General features: G+C 37.1%; 4 protein-coding genes across 6 annotated transcripts; 2 read left to right on the forward strand and 2 right to left on the reverse strand.

The window, feature by feature from the left end:
- Positions 1-1,278: 1,278 nt before the first annotated feature.
- On the reverse strand, positions 1,279-7,994 carry LOC130717730 (uncharacterized). 3 transcript variants are annotated; one of them, XM_057568073.1, is made up of 12 exons: positions 7,655-7,994; positions 7,427-7,562; positions 6,962-7,116; positions 6,206-6,388; positions 5,716-5,791; positions 5,294-5,371; positions 4,682-4,767; positions 4,164-4,237; positions 3,376-3,421; positions 2,991-3,100; positions 2,710-2,884; positions 1,279-1,775 (listed from the first exon to the last, which is right to left on the reverse strand). In XM_057568073.1, exons 1-12 carry the CDS (start codon positions 7,913-7,915, stop codon positions 1,599-1,601), a joined length of 1,557 nt encoding a protein of 518 aa, XP_057424056.1. In that variant the 5' UTR covers positions 7,916-7,994; the 3' UTR covers positions 1,279-1,598. The 3 variants fall into 3 exon arrangements, with proteins under 3 accessions (XP_057424056.1, XP_057424055.1, XP_057424057.1); XM_057568072.1 differs by having other exon boundaries at positions 7,427-7,574; positions 7,655-7,993; XM_057568074.1 differs by having other exon boundaries at positions 1,279-1,971; positions 7,427-7,574; positions 7,655-7,992.
- A 1,701-nt stretch (positions 7,995-9,695) lies between these two features.
- Positions 9,696-14,757, forward strand: LOC130718288 (chaperone protein dnaJ 15). Its single transcript, XM_057568838.1, has 11 exons — positions 9,696-10,102; positions 10,383-10,506; positions 10,849-10,931; positions 11,006-11,117; positions 11,203-11,307; positions 11,399-11,449; positions 13,242-13,331; positions 13,418-13,526; positions 13,639-13,787; positions 13,866-13,919; positions 14,238-14,757. The coding sequence occupies exons 1-11, from the start codon at positions 9,978-9,980 to the stop codon at positions 14,472-14,474; spliced, it is 1,239 nt and encodes a 412-aa protein (XP_057424821.1). The 5' UTR covers positions 9,696-9,977; the 3' UTR covers positions 14,475-14,757.
- A 4,235-nt stretch (positions 14,758-18,992) lies between these two features.
- On the reverse strand, positions 18,993-21,579 carry LOC130716772 (uncharacterized). Its single transcript, XM_057566780.1, has 2 exons — positions 19,552-21,579; positions 18,993-19,297 (listed from the first exon to the last, which is right to left on the reverse strand). The coding sequence occupies exons 1-2, from the start codon at positions 20,351-20,353 to the stop codon at positions 19,272-19,274; spliced, it is 828 nt and encodes a 275-aa protein (XP_057422763.1). The 5' UTR covers positions 20,354-21,579; the 3' UTR covers positions 18,993-19,271.
- Positions 21,580-24,116: 2,537 nt separating this feature from the next.
- On the forward strand, positions 24,117-25,341 carry LOC130721248 (zinc finger protein GIS3). The gene has a single exon (XM_057572013.1). It carries the CDS (start codon positions 24,123-24,125, stop codon positions 25,026-25,028), a length of 906 nt encoding a protein of 301 aa, XP_057427996.1. The 5' UTR covers positions 24,117-24,122; the 3' UTR covers positions 25,029-25,341.
- Positions 25,342-26,726: the final 1,385 nt, after the last annotated feature.

Below are 26,726 nucleotides of genomic sequence, written 5' to 3' on the forward strand. Positions count from 1 at the left end.
ATGTAACCAATCTGTAACAAGTAACAACAAATCTTTCAAAAAAAAAAATAACAACAAAAACACTATTAACCAATCAAATCTTTTAGGGTGTGCATTGAGAGATTTCATAGTGGGCAACCATGAGACTAATTCTTTTGAAGCTTTGAGATTTCATTAAGTGATAACAAATCATTTTTCATATACATTGTCCAAGAATCAAACCTTCAACTAAGAAACTCAATTATCTAAGAGCGGCGTTAGACTTTGTTGATGACAAATCAAATTCGAAAGATTATCACCCTAAGTAATTAAATTAAAGAAATATTTCTTGCATATCCTTAAAAAAAAGTAGCATCATATCTTAAACTTTGATTGGATTGCGTGAAAATTATTCTCATCAAATAAAGTGGGAAGTAAATATTGAGAACGGAAATACAAGGAAAGAAATTCCAAATGGGTTCACACCTTATCCATATATATATTTAAAAATTCACTTTAAGATTTGAGGAATATTAATGACAATATTATACTATTGACAGCAAAGTATAACAATTAGCAACTTTGTCCTTTTGCCACGAAAGAACGAAAAAGAGGAAGGAGAGTAAATAAATTAAGACAAATTTTTTGGTATCTACTAAAAATAGAGTTTGAGAATATGTTATTCAGATGTTTTCAACGTAAATGATTTAGAAGTACTAAAAGACAAAAATCTCGTTGCCGCCTATGTTGTTCATTCGAAGCAAATGCCTTTCTTTGACCAATTATTGCTTAGCTAAATGCTTTTACCCATGGTCAAAACAGAACACACAAGTCACAAACCATCTAAGTGAAACGTTCAAACCAAGACAATAAGCTGAATGAAATATCCAATTCTTCATTTTTTCGTCCAATTATAAGGGAAAGAAATTGAAGTTTTAAAATTCTAGGCTGTTGTATTTCAGAAATAATGAGCAGTATGACATGACTTCTCATGCACCATCTGAATAATCTGAAAGCTAGTTAAATTTGAAAAGGCTTTGAGGGTGAACATTATATTATTTCCATCAATGACGGCTGTATTTCTATGCAGCTATTCAGTCTAAATCAAAGGCATGAACATGAAATGCTATATACTATTGCAAATATTGCGATTGTCTCTTGTATTTTGTTTTGTGAACCCACTTAACACTAATTAGTCTCTGATCTCCAAGCAAATCAGTCAATTCTCATGTTTCATTCTTCTCTATGACATGAATTTCGCCGGCCATGACTTTTCTCCAATGTTGACCATTTAATGCTTCAAATGTCACCAGTTCACAATTTGCAAAAAAATGCAAATTTCATCATTTCTTCATTAATGGAACATAAACTCTCAAACTCTCACATAAGGAGAGGAAGAGTAACTATTTTTCACTCAACGCTGCAATTAAGTTAATTATATTAAACAACAACACAGACACCCATGCTTCTATAGACACCCCCATAAGCAATAGAAATACAAGAAAGCTTGATGGTAGGAGAAAGCAGTAAATACTTGGCAGCAAGTCTACGTGATCAATTTCAGCATGCATTCATCAAGAGACGCCGCTTATTAATCACCAAGTAGAATGCAACTCTCCCATGAAGGTGCACATGTCTGTCTATCTACTGAACTTGTTTTTGACAGTACAATACACTGATACAGCGATGCCAACCAGAGCACCAGTAATAAGAAATGAAGATTTGCTTAGATGTAAACAGCCACTAGTGTATGCCCATATCCATCGAGATAGAAAACGCAGCCCACAGGTATTTTTGAAATTCTGGATTGAAAAATCCTAAGAAGGCAGATGCAGTTTGTTCTGTCAGTTCCACAAGAGAATAACAGCCACTCTCACAATTATTTCAATGCAATTGAAGAAGCTGGTGGTAGGTAGTCAGAGAGCCAGCCAGTGCAGCTCTTCATACTTATAATTTACCCACACTGTCGGCAAATGTAACCAAACTGGAATTGAAATTTTCTACAGAAAAATCCTGCACATTCTCACAAAAATTGTAGTTTCACTCAATCTGGAATGTAGGTATGTCACTAATTCAAATATGCTTGTGAACAATATTCTCAAGATAAGATTAGAATTGCATTCCCATTAATCATTCACAATTATGCCATCCAAAATAATCACAAATGAATACGAAAAATATGGAGATTAGAACCAGTGTCACATCTGGTTCACTTCACCTAATAGAGGAAAATAGAAAATTCTAGATTAAACACTTGAATCAGAAAAATCACAGACCTGTCTTAGTTATTTTCTATCTTTAAAAAAAATGAAGCACGACAGAGCTTTGGGTAATGAAGGAGTAAAAGTAAAAATAATAAATGAAGGGAGCCAAAAAAAGATCTAGTGTGTAAGTACTAAGCAATGCATGCATATCAAACCCATACTGGATATTGGGTCAGTCAAGCCTCAAGGTTATTTTGCTAGTCCAATAAAACTTATTAATAAATAATAATACAATAAAAATGAATGTATCAGATATAACATAACAACAACCAAAGCCTTTTTACCCTAGAGGTGGGTAAAAGGCCAAAGGGAGAGATCAGGGCACGCAGTAAATGTAAATACCAACAACCAAGCAAAGAGAGCTGACAAGGCTAGAAATCCTAGGCCTTGATACGCCCATGGGCATGGTGGATTTTTCATCAATCGATACTAAGAATTTCTCAAAGATAGTTAGCGGGTATGAAGCTTGAAGCATATTGGTTAATACCTTTGGTAACTTATGTTGATGGGCCAGATGATCCACATGGAGCCTCACATTTGATGATGCATAAATCCAGGCCCGACGGTCAACATCAGAATATACATATGCAACAATGTCAAACAATGTCTTGGCTCCACCTTGAATTGCTTCCAAGATATTAGCTTCTCTACTCCTACGATTCCTGAAAACAACGATAACAATCCTCGCAGTTATTGAATCTGACAAAACGTCAAACTGTGACCAATAATTTGTTCAGTCAAAGGAAGGAAGTGATTGATGGTTAATACTTCAGATATCCACACAGCATCTGCTTTGGCCAGAGATTTACTCTCCCGTGCATTGGTATTAAGACATGTGGTGCAAGCTCCAGAAATTTGTATGTGGTTTGGAAGTACTCCTGTAAATGACAATAACATTAAACAAAAGAACATCTATTACAGTGATTTTATTAATATTATTTTCTTTTATCGATGGTTACTGAGTTAAAGTGGACTTTATGCTCTAAATTGGAGGGAGTGCACCATTCATTTTAGACAAGCTGAAGCTAGCAATACAGAGTAACGGTTCTTACTCTGTCTACAATATTATTTTTGGTGAATCTAGTACTTATAGTCTATAATATAATAACAAAAATTAAGGCATTTCTAACATACAAGGTATTTTTGCACTTACCATCATATTTCCACCAGAATTTATGTCCAATAAAGCACTTCCCTGACTGAAATAAATTGAACTAATATGTTAGGAGAGTGGAGTAAATAACAAAAAAACCTTGAAGATGTAATAGGTCTTGGAAAATATTGGAAATGAATAGGAAACTATTCGGGTTTGACATTTCATCAGCATGCCAAACCATCTCTTTCTAAATCAAAATTAGGAAGACCGTCTATTCCCCCTCGTTAAATTTCAAAAAGGTTTTTGCTGGGGTAAATCAAACAGAATATTCCTCTTAAAATAATCCTATCATATCTGTGTTCTCCCTTGTATATATATGTCTGATAAATTCTTTGACCAAAAAAACGGAGGAATATCAGAATGTAGCAGTCTTATTTATTTTTAAGACAGCAAATAAGTTAATTTCAACAATCTCATAATATTCAAAAACTTCTAACTTTTTAACAGACAACTTTGGCTTTGAATAAAATAATAGACACATTTAGTATTTGGAATAACCTACTGCAGAAAAAACCCCCTGTGCACTTCAAAAGTGAAAAAAAAAAATCATAACCTACAACTCTCTGTGCACTTTAAAAGAAATAGGTTACTAAATTCAAGATCTAAAACAGTGCAACTGAGACGATGAGACATAATTCCAGATAAGGTATTCAGATATATGGAAAGTTTCAGAACCATCCAAATATACATAAATACACAAACTATAATTTTTGTGAATGTGTATGTACTCCAGATAAGAAGAGCTGCTCTTTGCTTATCAACCATGATACAGTAGGCGATCTTACCCCACACAATGATCACCTACAATTAAGGAATGAGTATTCACATGAAGCAGCGCCATATGACCATCTGTATGTCCCTGAACAAAAGAGAATCTCCACCTTCAGAAGAAAATCAAAGTAACTCTATAGATAATATAATATTTTATAACCATGCTTATGACTTCAATACAAACACAGTTAAGAATTCAAGTAATATTTGAGATGGATCTTTTGTACTGTGAAGTATCAATTCAACAAGTAGTCATGGATGGTTCTTGGTTTACAACTCTGAGACAACCCATGATGCAAAAGTACTTTGGATTTAAAGTAGGAACAACCCACAGGTTCACTGTTTGAAGCATCTGTTTTGCAATGTTAAGAATCAATTTAACCGAAATCCTTTTCAGTCCTATTAGACAATGAAGAAATAGTACAATACATGCAAGAGGATAGACTGAAACATGTTATACTCTTCTTTTTTTGTTGAAAAAACATGGTATACTCTACCCTTTAAAAGAAGGATTATGAATGTAAAAAAATACCGGTGCAAAAATAACTCTCAATCTCTGATCACCAATGTAAATATCTTCATCTCCAGTAACAGAGGTATAGCCAAGAGACCAATCATCTGTATTATCATAGAATATTAGTTTAACAGCTTGGCAAAGTTAGATAAGGTCAAAACATATGGGTGAAACATGCAGGTAAAAAAATTTAAAAACTAATTTAAAAACATGCAGGTAAAAAAATAGATATAACAGCATATATAATCAAACCAATTCCTTTTTCTTTATTGATTACTAGTGTTGGGAGAATTCTCAATTCTACTCAGTGCAAAAAATTAATGCCCACCACGTTTGGGAAAAAACCTAGCTCTAGTGCTTCTGCTTCCCCTTTCTTCGAAGTTTCGCCAACAACCACAGCAATAGATCCATATTAAGGAAAAATACACCAAGCACACTAAATAGTTATTATGGATGAGCACTAATAATATACATGATACCAAAAGTCATTTTTGTAATTTTGGTGTGACCATTTTGATTTCATAACAATGACATGATCCATTACTCATCATTTACTTAAAATCAATACTTTGTGAAAGTTCATAACAAACACAGAATATACATTATTTCACCATGGATGTATATTATAACCTCTGCTTATGCGACGCATGGTATTTTCATGTGCTAACAGAGTAGCATCAGGATTGTACTTCTGGATAACTGAGAGACCTGTCATAAAGGGTGAAATACATTAGAATCAAAAGAGTATACTCAATTCAATTTATAAAATACAACTGATATTTAAGTTTCCAAGTATAAGTGTGTATCTGTTACAGATAAAAGCTTCTACAAGAGAGAAAACATGATGATTCACGAGATGAAATTGAGTGCAGAACTAACAAAGATAAGAGTATGTTGTCTATAGCCGCTTTTTGGTTCTCACTTAGCCCAAGTGCAGAAATAACAAAATAAAAATTTCTATTCATGATAACTACCTCATAATTCTCCACCTATACTCATAGCATAATCTAACTTAAAAAAATTACAACTCAAATGTTTAAGCAGAGACTTACCATCTACGTGGTCATGGTGATGATGAGTAACAAAGACCACTAGTCTTCTTGGCAAAGCAGTAACAAGTTGCTTTAGCTGATAATTTCAGGGACATAAGATAAGATTTAACTAAAGAAACATATTCAAAAATGAGTTAGATTATGTGGAAAGTAAACCACTTATAAAAGATCTATTCTGAGGGGAATGAAACATCAAAAACTATATCTCAATGTAAATTTCTCGAAAGTCATGTGACTTGTATTTGAGCAGAAAAGAAAAAATTGGCTGTTAAATTTTAACTAATAGGACTTGTTTTTGCTTTTGCTGTCAATAAATAAATAATGACAAATAATTAATAAACAGTCAAATCGATAAAATTGAGTCTGAAGGAAGTATGAAATGCAACACATCCCATTTACATAGAATAGAAAACAAAAGGGTAAAAGATGGCTCAAAGGACAAAATGACATGGAGTAACTACACAAGTTTGGATGTTATGTGGAAGTATACCTCATCATGGAACTCTGATAGACATCCGGGATCAATTATTAGTGCATCTCCACATGCAATAAAATTACTATCCTTTGAATCATTTAGAGCATTCTCAGGTGCAAACACCATAATGTTTGTCGTGTGAAAAGGCTTTCCTGTCCTACTTCCCATAGGTATAAGTATAACACCAGGTGGGTACTCCTGAAAATATAAATAAATCTTCCTTGTTACCAAATTATAAAAATAATGACTTTGAAGAATAAAAAGTGAGATTCTTTTTCCTTTCCTAGTACACAAATATCAGAGTGCAGCTATAATCTCTGAATAGATCAAATTGGATGTAAATTTCGAGTTGCGAAGACTTGCTCATCTGGAGGATGTTATTATAAGTAACAAATAAGCAGTTAACAAAGTGATTAGCATATTCACCAGTGAATACATAAAAGGGAAGTGAAAATGCACTTTCTCTTTTTATGGGATATTATCGATGGGAGGTAGATAACCATTAAGTACGACAGACATGACAGGCCGACAGGGATCAAAAAATTAATGTTTACATAGATTATCAATCTGCATGAGACTTCCTTAAACAAGATCTTGTAGAATCTTCACTGAAAAGTGAAAACAAGTTGCTTACAGAATACAGATCATTTTTGATATTGTAATTTAAAAAACAAAGCTTCTCCTATATCGCCGTTTGCAGATTTATTTCTGAAATTTTAAGACCGAATAAATGCCCCACCATGGAAACAGGGGAACTAGAACAAAGCAAACCTGATAGTTTATGGTTTGAGGGACTTTCCACTTTGTAGAGATAGATGAGTCATTCATAAGACCAACAACTACCAATGGTCCAACACGATCACCATGTGGTTTCACTTCAAGAAGCCAGTTATCAAAGCTTCTGACGGACATCCATTTACGAGAATCTGTATATAGAGTTATAGACTTAAAGAATTAATCAAATACATTGTTAAGATACATGGTATTAAAATTTAAAAATGAAGAAAAGGCAAAGATACATCAACGTTGCACGAAAGTTAACATTTGCATGCATTTTAACAAATAAAATTCTATCTAATTGTTCTTAGCAGCATATCCCATATTCTCTAAGAGCAATCCTCATCTCTAAACTAGATTAACCAAATTCTAATGTTAGTAATATTAACTAGTAGTTCGGTTCTTTTCATTCCAACTATGACAAACTTGGAAAAAAATAAACAAAACACAAAAACAAACCTTGCATGTCCTTGTCCTCAGCTACCAATTTTCCCTCAATGTAAACTGTGTTAACAGGTAAACCGGGTCCAAACGCAGCTTCCTTCACATACTTGTGAAACTTCCACCCTCCCTCAACAACCGCTTCAAATCCTAGCTGTTCATACACCTAATTAGAAACCCATTTAGCTCAAAATCATCATTCATCATGGCCAAAGCATAAAACCTCAAAAATTCAAAAAAAACCACCTCAATGAGAGCTGAACGGATGTCGAACTGGCTTGATTTGAAGTCCTCAGAATGTGAGGCAGGAACCTCCAGCTCGATCGGGGTCTCTGACTCTGGTTGTTGCCGGTTCAACTGTGCGGAGGGTAAGTCCCAGAGATCAGAATCAATGAAAGAGTCGTATTCTTCATCGTGGAATTTGGGAGGGTGCGACTGTTTCACGAGAAGAAACTCGTCGTGGTTGGAAGGGTTGTGTATGATCAAAGCGAGTCTGTGAGCTGCCATTGCAAGAGGAGCTGTGAATGGATCGAGTGTGAAGTACGAGGATGGAGAGTGGCAACTAACAAATGTTGACTGCTAACTAAGAAGTATACGTGTCATTTTTAAGGATGAATATGTGATTAGGACAAAATCTTTGTAAAGTGGGTGATTGGATAAGCACATTTGGGCCGAAAGGCCCAACACACCATTAGGCATTAACTCAAATTAGGTCCCGAGTCCTAACAGTGAGTCACTTCAACGGTCTGAACCTCTTTTGGAGCCGCTTGTTTTTTGTTGCACTCTTCAAACAGGCGGGAGAATCGCTCGTCCGGCCATTCATCAACATTCTCTAGTAAGTTCACCATAATTTTCATTTTCGGTGAAGTGATTCAAGTGTGCGCGCGTGCATCCAAAGGTTTGAGTCGCGTCAAAACGCTTTCACATAAATATCGCACAAGTGGATGCGTTCGACGAGCTGTTTCAAGGCGTTGGCCTCCATGATCTTAACCATCGTCGTCGTAACTCTGTCTTGTTTACCTTACAAAAGTAGATGTGCTCACATGCGTGTGTGCTCCACAATCTCGCAATCGACATTGTGAACTTTTGTGGTGTTGTCTTTTACAAGATTGACCTTTGAATTGAGTGCCTACTTCACTGAGGGCTCCGACAAGGCTTTGGCAACAAAGAAAAATGAACATAATTACAAAAATATTGGGTGACCTGCTATAGTAGGTGGATCATTAATATGGTTACTCATGTCCTTGCTACCTTTCCCTCCACACATACACTTGATTCTCTGTATTTTAAATTTTGGGAAATTTTAATTTTCATGAAAATGTGAATTTCTCTCAACGCTATAATTACCATTAGATAAACAATATGCACAAGTTTTAAACCAACCACGTAACGCTAAGCTTCAAAAATGAAAATGTATCATGCAAGATTCACAAAACAAGGGTCAAACTAATTTAGTGCATACAAATCCCCAAAACATAACTACAACATGTGGGCAAGACTAGCAAAGTCATACAAATGTAACTAAAAGAAATAGACGACTCGTAAGTATAGCACCTAATAATGAAAGAAGTCAAAAAGACACTGCAGTACTGCACTCTGCTCACTGTCGTCGTCCTCATTCCCTTCATGTATAGACTCTTTCATATCATGACCATCTCCCCTGTTGAGGTCGGAGCCCGGGCAAGATATGGATCTGATTGAAAACATCTCTTGTATTCTCTGGCCGTCTTTGGGACATATGGTCTAACCTTCTTTTGATGCGTTATATAGAACCCATGACACCCTGCCCTAGGATCAACAAAAGGATCTTCGTGAATCACCTCTGCAGGAGTCAGAACACCATTGGATCTTGAGCAGAGGCATGATTGTAACTATGAGCGCATACATGGAGGAGCCTATGTATATACACAACCCCATAACAGGGTCAATGTCCCATTCACCAGAGACCACGACCTCAAGATGAATAGTGCAAGCCATTGGTATGAGAATCCCTATCAAATACTAAAAATCCATGAAAAATAGGTAAGATACCAAACAAACATAACACCATATACCAAACATACAAGATCAAAAGAATATCATATAGGTATTTCAATCAATTAAACCATTCACATCACACATACACAAGTAGCAAATAAGAACAACTTAAATGATTGATATCAAAAGATCAAACATTTATTATAGAAAAAAAACCTATACAAACACTAAAAAACTTACAAACAACCTCTTTGGTGATGTAAATAAAAGTATAAAACACTCCTTGTTCTTGACCCTTGAGCAAGCTTAATCAAACAAACTCCAAGAAAATACAAATAAAAAATAGAAAATGAAATAAGTTTTGACTCTGTCTCTTTGCCAAAGGAGTTTCCTTCTCCTTTCTTCCTCTGAATTTCAAAACGCAATCTTCTTCACCTTTTTCCTCTCCTTTCTCATTTCAAATTGACCTTGTTTCTTCGCCCAGATCCCAATTTCAAACCTCAAAATCTCAAACCAATCCATCACCGATCCAATGTCACCTTGAATCGCGTGCCCTCATCCTCGTTGCTTTCGAAGAGAAAGAGGGGCTGCCATGGGTTCCAAGATGGAAGGAACGTCTTCCCCTGTAATCCGACGTGACCCATATGAGGTTTTGTCTGTCTCAAGGGACTCAACAGATCAGGAAATCAAAACCGCTTACAGAAAGCTTGCTCTCAAGTGCGTTTCAATTTCAATTCTCATTTGGGTTATGGCTATGCTTTCTTTCTTTTTCTTTCAAATTTTCATGTGGGCTCTTGAAATTGAGCTTCCTTTTGATTTGGAAGCTGTTGTTCTTGTATGTTTAGTAGTTTATGCAGTACAGTAATCTTGTTAAGTGAGTTTAAATAATTGAAGAACCTTTTTATCATGATGGGCTATGTTAGCTGATGATTTATGATGCTAAAACTGCACATGTGGGATGTTTTTACTAATCTCATTATCTTTATATTATTGATAGGTATCATCCTGACAAGAATGTGAACAATCCTGAAGCTTCAGAGCTTTTTAAAGAGGTTGCATATTCTTATAGTATCTTGTCTGACCCAGAGAAGAGGAGGCAGTATGACAGTGCAGGATTTGAGGTTGCATATTCTTCCTGCCCTTCCTATCTATGTGATTCGAAAGCGTTGTTTTCTCTTTGTTTCTGTTTTTCTTTTCTATCCTTGCTATAGTATGAAAACATCAAGTTATCTAAGTTATCTGGCTGGGATTAGTTGGCTGTAGTTTTTTATGGGGAGCATGCCATTGTAACATCTTGCTTTTCTGGTGATCTATAATTGAACTTACAAGTTTATCTTATGCTTTCAACATTTTTCATGCATGTTTGGTTTGAAATTTGGGTAATTTGTTTCAGTATAGAGAATTCACCATTTATTTCTCTTGATATGCAACATTCTTTAAGCTATTCTGCCATTACATATCAGGCACTTGATGCTGATGGCATGGACATGGAAATTGATTTATCGAATCTCGGGACTGTGAACACTATGTTTGCAGCTTTATTCAGGTGTGAATTTTTGTACGTGAGTAATTTTCAAAGTTATTTAGCTCTTCTTTGTTACTAATTATATTTGGTTATAGCAAGCTGGGTGTCCCTATCAAGACTACCATTTCAGCTAATGTTCTTGAAGAAGCTCTAAATGGCACAGTTACAGTCAGACCCCTTCCAATTGGGACATCCGTCAGTGGAAAGGTTCTTACTTCCTTCATGATCAATGAAGCAATTTAGTAGTCTTCCTGGTGTTGTATGTGTTCCACTCATGTGACTATTGTTACAGGTAGAGAAGCAATGTGCTCATTTTTTTGGTGTGACAATTAATGAGCAGCAAGCTGAGTCAGGGATTGTAGTAAGAGTTACTTCAACTGCACAAAGCAAATTCAAGGTATCAATCTTTCATCGTCTGTCGATCTGTTGTAATTTTGCTTCCAGTTAATATGATATTGGATTGTAAAGATTGGAGGCTGGTTTTTCAGTTGCTCTACTTTGAACAAGATGCAAACGGTGGCTATGGTCTGGCATTGCAGGTAATTTTTATTGTTCTAGAGCTTCTACACTTACTCCCTCTTCTGTCTTGTTAATCTACCAAACCATGGGTAATAAATTGAAATGACCATACCCACAATCAGTGGGATGAGGTACTAAGCAGTCTCAACTCTCAACCACCTAGGACAAGATTGCGGGTTCAAATCTCACATAACTCTTGTGCAGCACAGCTGCTGAATGAGTATTAATCTCTTAGGCAATTCAAATGGATCAAACTTGTGATGATTCCCCGTGGTTTTTACAAAAAACTAAAAAGAAATGACTATAAACTTGGTATATTAGTGTTTTCTTGCGGATGTGTCTCTAGAATGTTAAATCATCAAAGTGTTTAACATGTGAGAAACTTAGAATATGTGCAAATAATCAAATATCTTGTAATATTTCAATAGTATCATAGTAATTTAAAGTAACTTAGGTTATCTTTTAGGATTTGCTTTCATAGTTCCTTATATATCATTTTGTTTTCTTATTTAATTAGGATTGTGAGTCTAGTATTAATATAAATAAGGGCTAGTGCTGTTTTATGTAATAACATGCTGCATATGATATACATCAATGTCAATATAAGTTTATTTGAAGTATTCCTTTTTCGTCTTCAATACCTAAAATACTATCCCTATAACTTCAACATAATATCAGAGCGTTACCATCCTTTGTGATATGTCTTATCACTATTCTGCTCCTGAGTTCCGTAAATTTCGAACTCTATTGGAAAAATGTATTATCTCCTGATCCTTTTCTTCTCATCGGCCATGTACAAATTTTGGCCACCCCTTCTCTCTCGGATTCTCTCTTTAGAAGTGGCTTTTTATATTTGCTACTTCGCAAGTCTCAGAACTCAGAAGTCTTAGATCTGTTTGTCCCATTGTTGTGTCCTTTTTTCAGCAGCCTTCGACTATCTTAGATGAAGTTTGACCCCCACTATCCCAAATGGATTTCGACCCAACATTCCTGTATGCAGATTGGCTTGACTATCCCAGATGCAGATTGGCCTTAGCCATACTTGGACGATGTTTGAACTTGGTTGTTCCAAATGCTGCCTGCCCTTGGCTATCCCAAATGAAGTTTGAGTCTGCTTCTCTCTTATGCAGTTTGTCCTAGCCTCCTAGGGTGTCTCAGATGATGTTTGGCCTTGGGTATCCTTGACTGGTGTGGCACTTCTCTATCCTCAAACTGTTTGGCGTTAGTAACTTAGTGTTAGTCATGTTGTTCTCTTTTCACCAACAATCTCCACTTCGTTCTTACCAACGAGTCACATAATGATGTACTAGTGATGAATTCGCCGCTATTCATACCATCTCCCTATTGTGATCCATATAAATTGGTAACCATTGAGCAATAATAGTCAATTCTTGTACGTAATTTTTTATTTTGTTTTCAAAGAAAAAATTGAAGCATGACAGTATAAATTTCAATACTATGGTGGCTGCCACTGTGCCTTTGGGTCTCATGGTTCCTGCCTCTCTCATGTGGACAAAGTTGAGTCCTCAACACAGTTTAAAGTTTGCAAAATGCATCTTACAGCTGGATTATGTTAAGTGGCTGCTAGGCTCAGATGTCAGAGAAATGCATAACACCATTGAGAGAGCTTTGAGTGTGGTCTGCAACATGCAACCAATCATTTGTTTGGATTGCATTAAGATATACGGCATTAATTGCTCCTATGCTATTTGTAATTGAGTTTTAAATTGCAACTTTATTGAAGTAGTGCTTGTGCTATTACAGTTGGGTTTATATTCAGTTAATTTTGTATGCAACTGTCTTTCTATACAGGAAGATAGTGAAAAGACTGGCAAGGCGACATCTGCAGGAATGTATTTCTTACATTTTCAAGTTTACAGAATGGATTCAACTGTGAATGCGGTATGAAAATTATGTTCATTAGGCTTCTTTTTGCTCTGTTGTGGGCTGTTTGGAAAGTAATGGTTACTTTTAGTGCTGTGGTGCAGTTAGCAATGGCCAAAGATCCTGAAGGGGCATTCTTTAAAAGGTTGGAAGGTCTTCAACCTTGTGAAGTCTCGGAACTCAAGCCTGGCACTCATATATTTGCTGTTTATGGTCTGGACTCTGGATTTTTATTTTGTTATATCCTTCTTTTGTTTGCTTGGGTTATTTTATCATGTAAACTATTGAAGTGATATTTACACTGAATCAAGTTGGTATTGTTCAGGGGATAACTTCTTTAAGACTGCTAGCTATACAATCGAGGCTGTGTGTGCGAAATCCTATGAAGATACCACACAAAAACTTCAGGACATTGAGGCTCAAATTTTAAGAAAGAGGAATGAGCTACGCCAATTTGAATCAGAATATAGAAAGGTTATTATTTTCCTTAATTCTTCATGGTTTAAAATTTATTGAGTTACTTGAAATGATGTTTATCTTGGTACTTTTCAGGCATTAGCACGGTATCAGGAAGTGACAGACAGATACACAAAAGAGAAACAGGCTGTATGTTCTTTCTACCTGCTACAGTTACTAGTGCATATCTGGAAATACACATATTTGCATTCTTTTTAATACTAATATTATCCTTAAATAGGGATTAGAAAAACAAAAAAAAATGTTATATTTTCAATGACTATAACTTTTATGCTCAAATTTTTTAAACATCAAATAAAGTGAAACTAGGTGACATTTCATATTATTAGTGAGAGTACATTAACTAAAAATATAAGCAAAACATAAATCAAGTATCATCTATTGGTATAACTTGTCTTATATCATGTCTGTGTACCCTTGGTGAGGTTTATTTGCTTTGTTACCCAGGTAGATGAGCTTCTGAAACAAAGGGACGGTATCCATTCTTCCTTCACCATTGTCAAGCCAACCAATATCAGTGGAAGTGGTAGTAATTTAAGCAATGGAAGTTCTAGCAAAATTTCTGGTGAAGATTCCAAAGGTGAGAGCCCTGGGGAAGAAGGAGGGTCAGATGGCAAGGATAAATCAGGCAAAAAGAAATGGTTTAACCTGAACCTCAAGAGTTCTGATAAAAGGTTGATTTAAAATGCACTTGATTTTGCTTGTCTCTTTCATCAATCTTCTTGAGTATCAGTCATGGCATCAATCAAACTCTTATAGCAAGTTGTGAACTGGTTGGTTAAGCTGTTAGTTGGTATTGTGGTGCATTCAAAGGCATATGATATTTGTCTCTTACTGTTTCCAATATTTTTGGCGTCCAATGAGACTCACACCATCCAATTCCCTTGTAGCATCCTGAACATATTTTTTTGATTTTTTATTATATTGTAATGATATAAATTCATTTTTGTAACAGTTATTTTCTTCATTCTTGCTTTTTATCATCTAATAGGCCAGCCTCATCAACAAAAATAGATAACTAGGGTATATGCCATATGTTTACACAATGCACCATCATTTCTCTTTCAACTTTCTTCTCCATCTTGCTTTGCGATTGATGTGTTTAAGGGCACACCAGGCAAGGTGACTTAGGTGTAGTTTGGATTAGCTTGTAGTTTATGCGATTTTTTCAATTGAGATAAGTATTTGAATCCTTGATAAGGAAAAAGGTAATTGTAATTTGTAAGGTTATAGGTGTTTAGAGAAATTAGATTAGAGAGCTTTTAAAATAGTTCAGATACATAAAAGATACTCTTCAATAGTGTCATAGTGATTTATTTCAATTGTCCCCCCTAGTTGTTGACAAGTTTATCTAATTTATTCTTGTTCTTTCCTCCTTAGCTTGAAATTGAAAATTACAGTGTGAAGTGCATATTTTTCTTGATTATTTTGTTTTAGAGTTGATCAATTTATTTTGGATCGAATGTACAAAAGCAATGAATGACATGATACACTGCGTGTGCATTTGCATGCAGCAAGAAAGCAAGGACAACAATGAGGTAAAAGCTAAGATACATCATATGTGGTGTATGGACATATATGAACATCAGTTTTGGGTTTGTCACGGATTGCTGATACTGAGCTTATAATTATTAAGTTTTAGTTCCAATTAGCTATGCTAATTTTCATATTAGGAATGATGTATGCAGTAGAAGGTTGTTTGAATTATTCTAAGTTGAATATGTGATAATACAACGAAAAAGAATATACTTAGTCTTTTTGGCTAAAAAATATTTATGTAAAGTGTCCAAATATATCATTGAAAAGCTTTTAGCATTTCTGATGTCAGTTTTGTTTCAAACAATTTTATTTTTTTTAGTTGCACTTGGTCTGTTAATGAGCGAGTGTTCTTTTCTTGAGAGTATTATATACTACTTAAACTTTGAATTGAGTCCAACTCTTCATTTGAGTTTGCTGTATCTTATGCGGGCATCTTAATGTCTTTTTTTCACTTTGCACTATAAGGCAGACTCCTCATCAGTATCTCCACTATGTTTTGATATTTATTTGTCCTTCTTATGTGGTTCGTATCGTCATCTAATAGCACGAAACTTGATAAAATTTGACATCTTGTGCAGAGGGACCAAAAGAAAGCAAGATCACTCTTGTGAGTTACATTTAATAAGTACATTGTTTTGACAAATTTCTTTGAAAAATCAACAAAACTTCAATATTGTTATGTTGAGTACAATATGTACCAAAATATTTTTATGCGATTACTTGGACTTTAATAAGCTAATCATCTCATTTGCTTTGAAGCATTACAGTACCTTTTTAAACACAAAAGGTCAGAATTGTAGAATTGATTAGGGTTAGACACACTTCAAGCTAACTCCACCCAACAAAACATTCAAAAAGTTGGTTTTAAAATAGGGGAAATATAAATTTTAAAAGGAAGTAGGTCTTGGAGCACATTAAGGGGCTAATTGAGTCACACCCGCATATTTGGGGAGTTCTAAAAAAGTGCTTCCAACATATCTACACAGAAGGGATTGCCAACTTGAAAACTAAGTCATGTTATCCTTTTTGGATGCTTCCAAAGTAATGGTTGTGAAAAGAAACAAAAGATGATTTGAAAGTGAATTGGCTTCTCACATGATAGGATCATGCTCTCAATAATACCTCATTAAATATTAAGGTTATTATTTCATTTGATTAAATTGCCTTGATTTAAGCACAACTTGGTGGGCCTTAATCATAATAATCTGGGTGATCTGAGATGATACTATAGGTACCACTTCTATTCTTAGAAAATATGATTAATAATGCTTCCAGAAGTGGGTTTTATTTCATAAATTGATGGTGGAAACCGTCACAACAAGTTCAAACAAAATAAAATACTCCATCCGTCCCTAATTATAAGCTAAAGTTGTAAAAATCACACTTATTAAGAAAGCCTTAATTGATGCATTGGTTTTCAAAAAAAAATGTACAACTTTCTATGTTTACCTCTATTTATGATAACACTTTTTCGTCATTGTACTACTAATGGTGGTGCTCCACTACCAATAAATGCAAGGGTGAATATGGAAAGAAATATTAACTTTTGCAAGGTTAGCTTATATTTAGTGACACAAAAAAGTCTCAATGTTAGCTTATAATTAAGGACGGAGGGAGTAACAAATAGAAGAGTCAAGATTGGACAATCCTCCCACTCCAAATTTACATTCAAGCCAAATATTTGAGTGTGATCCTGCGGTGACAGGGCCACAAAACATATAAATAGATGTGGTCCCAATGTGGGCGACACCTATATGTTAGAACTGTGTGGAAATCAAAAAGATTTTTTTTTTTTAAATGAGGAAATCAAAAAGATACATAGCTTCCCATGTGTAATCACACAACATAATGAGATAAATATAGAGAACTTTGATTTTACATCTAGCTACTTCAACCTTACATTTATCTTTCCCTTTCTACACCTTTATCACAATTCAAAATTTCAACACATGACCTGCTTTAATCAATGCAAGTTCATGACGGGGCTTTTATCCAGACCTTTTGTATAGCTGATTCTATACTCCTAGCTATTACTATCAAGTATCAAATTCACCTAGCTATTACTATCAAGTATCAAATTCAACATTTCAGAAAATTAAGTGTGCTTAATTATACGATGAGAAATAGAGAACATATATATATATATATATATATATATATATTTCAATGTCAAAATAATTTAACTTGAGAAACAATAAAAAAGCAAATAATAACTGGAATTTTGGGAATTTTCAATTTCAACATGATTTTGGTGGTGTTATGGCCATGACCGACGATAATACTGTAAAACATCGTTGCTTATTATACAAACGCTCTATTCAAAAAAATATTATACAAACACTAATAATTACAATTTAGCTTTAGCCATAACAATTAAGTATGTAGCGTTGATTTAGAGTCGGCTAAACCGCCACTAGTTCGCATCAACCACCTGACCGATGTTATTTAATGTATGATGATTAGTTATGGATTTTAGGTGGGGGATTAGTACAGAAAGCTGTGGAGATATCCCTTTCATCAGTACTCTGTGGGAGTTAGTAAGATTCGCATAGATCGATCTCTCTCAAAGCTAAGCTAGATAGAACTAGAAAAGAAAACCAATAGTTTTCCACGTCAATCACGCAAACATCATAAGCAATAATTCATTATCATCTCATCAACACCGCAACACTTAATGGTGGTGGGGACTGGGGACCCAAGCTAAGTAAACCCCAAAAGTTTTTTTGTAAACACACATCACACACCCACCTGAATGAATGTCATGATATTAATTCTTCAATTCAATATCGTCCATGAATGGCACAAACTTCAAAAGTGCCCTTTCAGACAAGGAAACTGTGAATGAAGTGAATAATAAGTAAAGGTGCATGTTCACTTTAATTTGTTTTCTCATGTATGTATAATGTATCTGTCATTATATAGTGTGAACATAAGCTCAGGATCTTCTAAACTTGTGTTCTTGCTTTGACTAAATTCACGAAATTGCCATCATTGTAAGTGTGAGAAGAAGTTGGACTAACGGGAGACATGCGTATCTAACATGAGATATAAGTTGAGAATATGATGTTGACAGTCACAGACATGCAAAGTGGGATGCGTTGGATCTAATTTGATACAATGAAATCTCTTCTCTATGCATGTCTCTTCTTGGAGGGCTGTTTTGACTTTTCAAAATGCTTAGTAAACACTCATTTCGGGGGTTGCATCATGCATGAGCATGACATGCAATTGAAATTGCATTTACTTTCAGAATTCTTAATTTGTATCAGCTGCAGAGAAGTAGTTGGAGTCAGCAGTAACAGGGTAGGGGGACAGAGACATGGGCTTCACGATGGCTCATTGCCTCATCATATAGGTTCTTGTTCCTTGCCAATAATTTGTTATATAAGTAATGTTCACATATATATACAATGAAAAATCACAATGAGTCGAAATTGAAGAAATTTTCTTTAATTTTTATGGTTGTCAATGGTAATTTTAACTTTATTGTATTTATAAGATAATTGGAATTCGTGATTTTCATTGATAAAATGCACTCTATATATAGATACAAGAGAGTTGACCTAGGCTAGTAATTACAGAGGAATCTAAGCCTAATTACAGGTAAATAATAATGACATAAATAAATCGGTAAAAGATAAAATATAATACCGATGACCGGCAGAAGATAAAACAGGCGAAGTCCATAAGTCACTGTGTAAAATGTCAAAAGGCATCACAGTAACATTATTAGAAGAAACAAATGGCAACCTAACATGTTTGCCAAACACACAAGACTCACAAACTGTGCTAGAATTCAAATGCTCATAACTAATGAACTTATTACTACGAAGAGACTGCAAGGCAGAAGAACTGGGATGGCCAAGACGACTATGCCAGAGACTCTGAGCTAGACCAGCAAATGGAAGGGACGAAGTGACAGGGTATAGGTCGCCAAGACTGTTACATCTCATGAGTGGAATCCCCGTCTGAAAATCATTAACCGAGAAGCCGAATGGGTCAAAACAAACAGAAACATTGTTATCAGTAGTAAGTTGTCGCACAGAAATCAAATTTTTAACAATTTGTGGTGTGTGCAAGACATGGGAAAGGGTTAAAGGCTTGTGTTTTTGGGAGGTGGTTAGGGTGGTGTGTCCAGAACCCTGAATTGGAATACCCTGTCCGCTACCGACATACAGTTTCTGATTAAGATGACTCAAATTAGAATAAGACATGAGATTACCTTGTGAAGCCGCGACATGAGATGATGCTCCAGTGTCCATGTACCAAGTGCTGTCTGGAGGAGCAAGCGTCATAGTGTGCATGGCAGGGGCAATGTCAATGGGCACGGGTGAGGCTGAAGCAGCATAAGCCTGAGGACGCGGGCCTAGAATGCCTGGTTGTCGTGGAGGAGCAGAGGGACGAGTCCATTGAGAGGTTGGGTATGGGCACGGAGGCACAACCCAAGGAGGTGGGGCCCATCCCCAATGCTGGTACGGGTAGTACGGTGGCTGAGGTGGCATCGGAGGAGAGGAGCCCTGAGAGGTGCCACTGCGGGAGCCACCACCGTTGCCGCGATTCCCACCACGACCCTTAGAAGTGCGAGAACGGTTGGAGGACCGACGATCAGAACTCTGGGAGGAGACATCAGAGGCACGCGACTGAGTAGCAACATAGGCAGCAGGAGGCTCAATGGGCCTCATCTTAGCCAAACCTGCTTCCTCTAGGGTAAGCATGGAGCGAGCATGATGAAAAGTGGGAAGCGGATTGCTCTGGCGAATCAATGTAGCAACGCCCTTGTAGGCATCAGTAAGACCAGAAATAAGCTGCAAGACTAGACGATGATTGTTCACAGGAGCACCCACATCCCGGAGCTGGTCAGAAAGCGTCTTCAGACGTTGACAATAAGCAGTGACATTCGGAAAAGTCTCCATACGGACACCGGAGAATTCCTGCTCCAAAGCTACGGCACGTGCATTCTGATTGTCGTGGAAGATATCAGTCAAACGCTGCCAAGCGGCCAAAGCTGTGGAATTGGGTTCCATGACCGTGGAGAGCAAGTCGAGGGAAATGGTGGAATAGATCCACTGCAGGACGATGGAATCCAAAGTAGCCCACTGATCAAAGGTGGGTCAGTGACGGCTGGTGGTGGTTTGTCTGTGGATGGAACAATATGATGTAGAACCCGATGGGAGCGGGCATGAATGCGAAAAAGTTCCGCCCACGTGCCATAGCGACCAGTCTCCATATCCAATACAAGAGGAATATGATTCCTGATGTTGGAAACAACAAGGGCAGGATGAAAATCCGGCTTTGCAGGAGTTGGAGTGGGTGGGGCAAGATCGGCCCTGGGAGGAGGAGTCGCATTGCTACCGTCATCGGAGGTGGAAGACATGCTGCTAGTTTTTTTGTTTTTTTTGTTTTGTTTTTTTTGTTTTGTTTTTAAATAACTGGTGGTTGAACCGGGTCCAAACGAACCGAGGAGGGGTGGTCTGGTCGAACCAGTTCGCTAGTGTGGGTGCAAAACACGGGTCGGGTTGTGGATGGTTGCAAACCCACGCGTCTGGAACACCAATGGAGGGGATCTGGAGCGGCGCTCCGGCGGTGCAAGGGAAGGTGGCTTCCGGCGGCGGGCGCGAGCAGGAGAGCAGCGGAGAGGGAGGCTGAGTCCGGCAGCGCTAGAGGCGGCTCGGGACGCGGGTCCTCACGCAGGCACAAGAGGGAAGTGCGGCGGGGGAGAGATCCAGTGTGCTTGGGCTCGCAGTGGTGGTGCGAGCGGCCGGCGGCGGCTCTGGAAGAGAGGAGCGGCGGCGGGCGGCGCGGTGGAGGCAGCGGCCGACGGTGGGAAAGAAGAGAGAGGGAAAGGAGCGGCTGCTGTAGGGAAAGAAAGGAGGGAAACGACTCAGAAAAAGAAAAGAAATTAGGTTAGGATCTTTGGAACTGCTGATACCATGTAAGATAATTGGAATTCGTGATTTTCATTGATAAAATGCACTCTATATATAGATACAAGAGAGTTGACCTAGGCTAGTAATTACAGAGGAATCTAAGCCTAATTACAGGTAAATAATAATGACATAAATAAATTACACAATATTTATTTATTCTATCAGTATTCACCAGGTATCCTAATTACCTACACTAGATGAAGAATACAGTATTACAGGAGAAAGAAACATCCGCTTTCAAATGAAACAACTCTGTTCTGTGACTGTGAGCAATCTTGTCTAGTGTCACCGAAAAAGGGATGACATGAGCATCATGGAGACGTAGGTACGTGTCCTGTGTGAATTGGGTATCAAATGTTGATCAAGCAAGCTGGAATATATGCTTTAATTTGATTGGCCATCTGACGCATTAATGTTCAAGCTTTAGTTCAAATGCATGAACAGAGTACTGAAACAGAAGTGTGTAGGTACATTTTTAGAAAAATTCTTAGGCACACGACTTATTAGACGCTCAAGTCAAACATTAAACACCTAGAAATGTAGATTCCTAATTTTCCAAACCACAATTCATAAGATAGTAAGAGACACTCCAATCCAATCACACACCTCTCTCACCCAGTGTTATCAGACTCGGACCGGTGATCGACTCGGTCGAGGCACTGGGTCAATGAGTCAATGGTTCAACCATTGGGTCACTGGTTGAACCGTTTGACTCGGTCGACACTAAAAAAAATTAAAAAAATTCATAATACCATAAAATATCACAAATACCACACACACAAATACCATATATTAAATTAAGAATAATATATATATATATATAAGTTGTTTCAAAAAATAATATATAAATGTATTCTGTTAGAAAAGTTATTAATTTTATCTCACTAAATTAATGACAATATATTAAAGATATATAAATTTAATCTCATACAACCACCATAAATTTTAAAACTTTGTATTAATATATGAATTTGAAGGTGCCTAATTTAAATGGAAACAAACAACCATCACGATAAGTCAATAGTACCATATCAAAATATATTCATAAAAAAACAAGAATGGAAAAAAAAATAACAGCAGGCACGTTTGGGAGGAGTGATTTTGTTCATTCATTAAGAGAAGCAAACAAACAAACAAAACAATAAGCATGTGCCAAGCCCAACACACACGTCCACACAGTAGGGCCAAAGATCCAACAATAAGCCAGGCCCGTGGACACACAGCAGGGCCTTTATTTTGTTTTCTTTAAAAAATTGCAAAACCCTAAATGTCAATCTTATTCTTTCTCTTTCTCCATCTGTTTCCAGTCGTTTCCTTCTTCTTCCAGGCACAACTGTTTCATCTCTTCTGCAGATTTCTAACAATTTCTAAATAATCCCCCACACCACATTTAATCTCCCCATGACCCTTCTTGCTGGCGCCCTCTCTTTTCTAATTTCACCTTAACCTTTCAATTTTGCCCATTTTCTCTTCTTCTTTTTTTTCCCAAAAACTGACCTGTTCCAAAGAAAAAATTGTTTTTTTTTTTTTCAGAGCTTGGGCAAAGGCCCTAGCTAGCCGGGCGGTAAATCCGCCCCTGGTGGCGGCGAAGGCTGAAGAGTGAAGAAGCGTACGAGATGTTGGATTGCAAGGAAGAATGGGTTTTCAGTTTAAGGAACCCTACACAGCTATACGGAAGGAAACGACGACAGTTCTGTTTCTGTATTTCAGTTTTTTTTTTTACATAACGAACCGGTCCAACCGTAAGGGCCGAGTCGCCGGTTTTTTACTAAACCGGCCGGTTTTTTCCGGTTCGCAGCGGGTGTATTGCATGACCGATCCGAAGCTCGGCTCGAACCGGCTTAGGATCCGGTTCCCGGCTCAACCGGTTGAACCGGCCGGTTCGAGCCGAGTCTGATAACACTGCTCTCACCAAATCAATAAGTAATTGGTTGAGACTATGAGTTGCTCTCCAAACTAGCTATCTTTTATTTTAGCCGCAACATGTAAAAATTCAATTTTTTTTAAGTATGTCACACTCGTTAACAATGAAACTATTTTTTTTAGGCTCAAAAATCACATTAAGTGAGTAGATTTTTTCCAATAAATTATTCTTCATACATACCATTAAGAACATAACTATCTAGCTAGCAACTACATTACACATTCTTGGTAATATATATTCTTTTATAGTGCCTGTTTGTACGTAGATACATGAAGGGAGAAGCGTGTTGAACCTGAAAAGAGAAAGAAAACATGGCTCTGAACAAAGCCAATCATTTTTTTATACAAACCCGTGCCATACTCGCATCACATGCATCACATTCCCAATCCTTGTCCTCATACCACTACCCTCTGATTTTCTCTTTTTTTCATAATAAATTGTTTCATTCCAAACTGTTCATGAGTCTAATAATTGACACAAGAGACCATCGATTGGAGAAGGCCAACTTTGTAATTTGAAGAAAACAACTACACAAGTTTAAAAAGGCAAATATAAGCAAAAAAAACAGTCACTCAAGAGACAAATTCCAACCCTTTGGGTCCCTCCCCTGTGGGGCTTCTTGCTTCATGTTCCCATTTTTTCACACACTTTCTTCTACTTGCCCAAACACCTCATCTTTTTTCTCTCTTGAGTTATACATTTACACTTCACTTTTTCTTCTTCACATTTTCATTATTTTTCACCATCAAAATGCTTTTCTTATCTCAACACCTATTTTATATCAATCACATATCTCTTTTTTCTTCATATCTTATCAAAATGAAAGTGTAATAAAAGTGTGAACATACCATTTTTCTTTCTCTCCCTCTTTATTTCTAAAATTCTTATACAACATTATTTCATTTCAATAATCAAACTCTGTGTATAAATACACCCAAACACATGCAAACCTGCCCCATCTTGTCTCACACTTTCACTATAATAAATAACTACCCTTTCTTCTTCTTCTTCTTCTTCTTCTTCATCATCAATTCAAAGCTCAAACCACTTCCCATGGATTACCAACATGACTACAAAACTAAAACAACAAACCCCACTTCCCCAACTCCCCTAAAGCTCTTTGGATTCAACGTCCATGAAGAAGAACAACAAGAGGCGGTGCATGAAGATTTTACTGACTCAACCACCAAGACAGCTTCCTCTACTTCCCCATCTGGCTCCCCGGACTCCGGCGGCGTCGACGGCGCCTTCCCACCTTCCTCCGGGGACCGGAAATTCGAGTGCCAGTACTGCGGCAGAGAGTTTGCAAATTCACAAGCACTTGGTGGGCATCAGAACGCGCACAAGAAAGAGCGGCAGCAACTCAAGCGTGCCCAGTTACAAGCCACGCGGAACGCCGCCGCATCATTCGCTCGAAACCCCATCATCTCCGCCTTCACCCCACCGCCGCACCTCCTGGCTCCGCCGGGGCCCGTCATGGTCCCTACGTGGGCATACATGCCGACACGTGGCGACGCCACTCCTCCCTTCCACGCGCCGGTTTCGCACGGTTGTGTGTTCCCGCCGGCGAACCGTAACGGTATGTGCGGCAGTTATAATCATCATCATCATCATAACAATGTAACGGTAACCGGTGTGAAATCCGCGGGTGCAGGGTTGTTTCCCTATGGTGGCGTTGTAGGGGATTCATCCTCTGCGTTTTCAACGATGCAGGTACAGGCCCGGGCCCATAATGGCAGGATTGACGGGCCTTCTATGAGTCAGTTCTCAAAAGTGGATGGCGGGCCCAAATTTGATGATGCATGGGGCCTGGACTTGCACCTTGGTCTTGCGCCAGCTGGGCCGTGATTCCTTGGCTCAGCTTGAAGCCGAGTGAGTTTAGCCGCTTTATGCGCCGCCGTGGAGAGGAAACTTCACAGCTTCGGAGGCTATGTGGGTAAACCTCCACTTTAAAGGAATGTTTTTCGTAAAGAATCGAGCCAGAAACTTTTTCGTGGAGTGTTCATGTACACATACATTTTTAAGTCTTACGGACCTACCATACTTTCACTATGCGGAACCCTTTAGATTTTAGGATTGTATATGTGGAATGTGGTGTGTGATTGCTTAATGCTTCAGTTTCACATCTTTGTACATTTTAATATTTATTTTCATTTTAGCATATTATTTCGCTTGGAAGTTGGAACACATTGCAGCACATTTGACATTAACAATCTACATTTATAAGCTAACCTTTTTTTTGAATTATTCTCTAAGTGTAGTATATAGTTAACAGGATACAACAAGATAGAAAATTTTGTAATTAATCAGACTAGTTGTGTCACAACTTGTGTGTATAATCTAAAATAAGGGATTGGTGCATTTATAGAGAGAGCAGTTGTTAATGGTAGATATGAATTGCTTCGCACTCTGAAGAGACTTGTGGGTAACAGTAAGAAAAACTTAATGAAATATGTAGATAGCCATAAACTGATGAAGTACCTTACAAGAACATAAGAAACTTGTCACTGTTAATTTATGAAAAGAGATTGATATAAATTAATATGTATATAACACTTGTAAAGTAATAATTATTTGAGGTCCCAGAAAACATATAAACATATTTTCTTATCAAGATAAACGAATAAACTTGTGGGTAAGAAGGGGACAGGTGGTATAATTTTCAAAAATCTTGATAATTTCTTTCCATGGCCTAAAGTGAAGTTCTGAAATTGATGAATATAGATTTAATGGACTTAATTAAGATAACGCAAGGTCGGTGCTTTTGCCGCCCATTATGTCGAGATCTTTTATTCAAACTTGTCAAGCCCAAAAGAAGATTTAGCCATAGCTTAACCATTGTTTTGGCTTTAATTTGTCTTGGTTGGAAATAGGTGGAGTTGGTTTCCACAATGGGAGAAAATTTGATGCTTTGTTATTGTGGGGTTGGATATTAGCTTTCTCTTATTTTGCTTGCTTGAAACTTATTGGTATTTTTAGGTTGATGTGTAGAGGAAAAGAAAAATCAGAACCATGATGATATGTTGGAAAACTTGAGCAGTTAGAAAAGCTTATTCCTTCTTTCAGCTTTTTGACATATTAGTAGAACAAGCACTTGTGGTTGGTGAGGAAGGAATATCAGAAAATCTTGTTCATTCCCACACCTTTTACCTCATCAAATTAAACTCAAGTAGCTGCGAGTGAATCCGACCCAACTTAATGCATTGTCACCAACTAGTAAAGCTTTCTTGTTAATTTTAACTTTATTCAGTTGTGTTAAATATTCGATAGAGAGAGCTTTGACGTTCATAATGGTCATACAAAATTTGAATATGATTATCTCAGTGGATGAAATAATTTCCCAGTTATCGAGATCCTGATTGATGTCCTCAAAATGAATTTCTTCTTTGAAAACATTTTTTGATCTTAATTGATTAGATTGATGATGATGATCCTTGAGAGGGTCTATTTTCAGGAGGAGTTTTATGAGATTGGGGCTTTGATCTAGGCTTAGTTTTCTTATGATCGTAGACATAATCGGTTCCATGATTCCCTCTTAGGCACGGT

Source organism: Lotus japonicus, chromosome 5 (genome assembly GCF_012489685.1).
Source record: "Lotus japonicus ecotype B-129 chromosome 5, LjGifu_v1.2".
Classification (NCBI taxonomy): Eukaryota; Viridiplantae; Streptophyta; class Magnoliopsida; order Fabales; family Fabaceae; genus Lotus; species Lotus japonicus.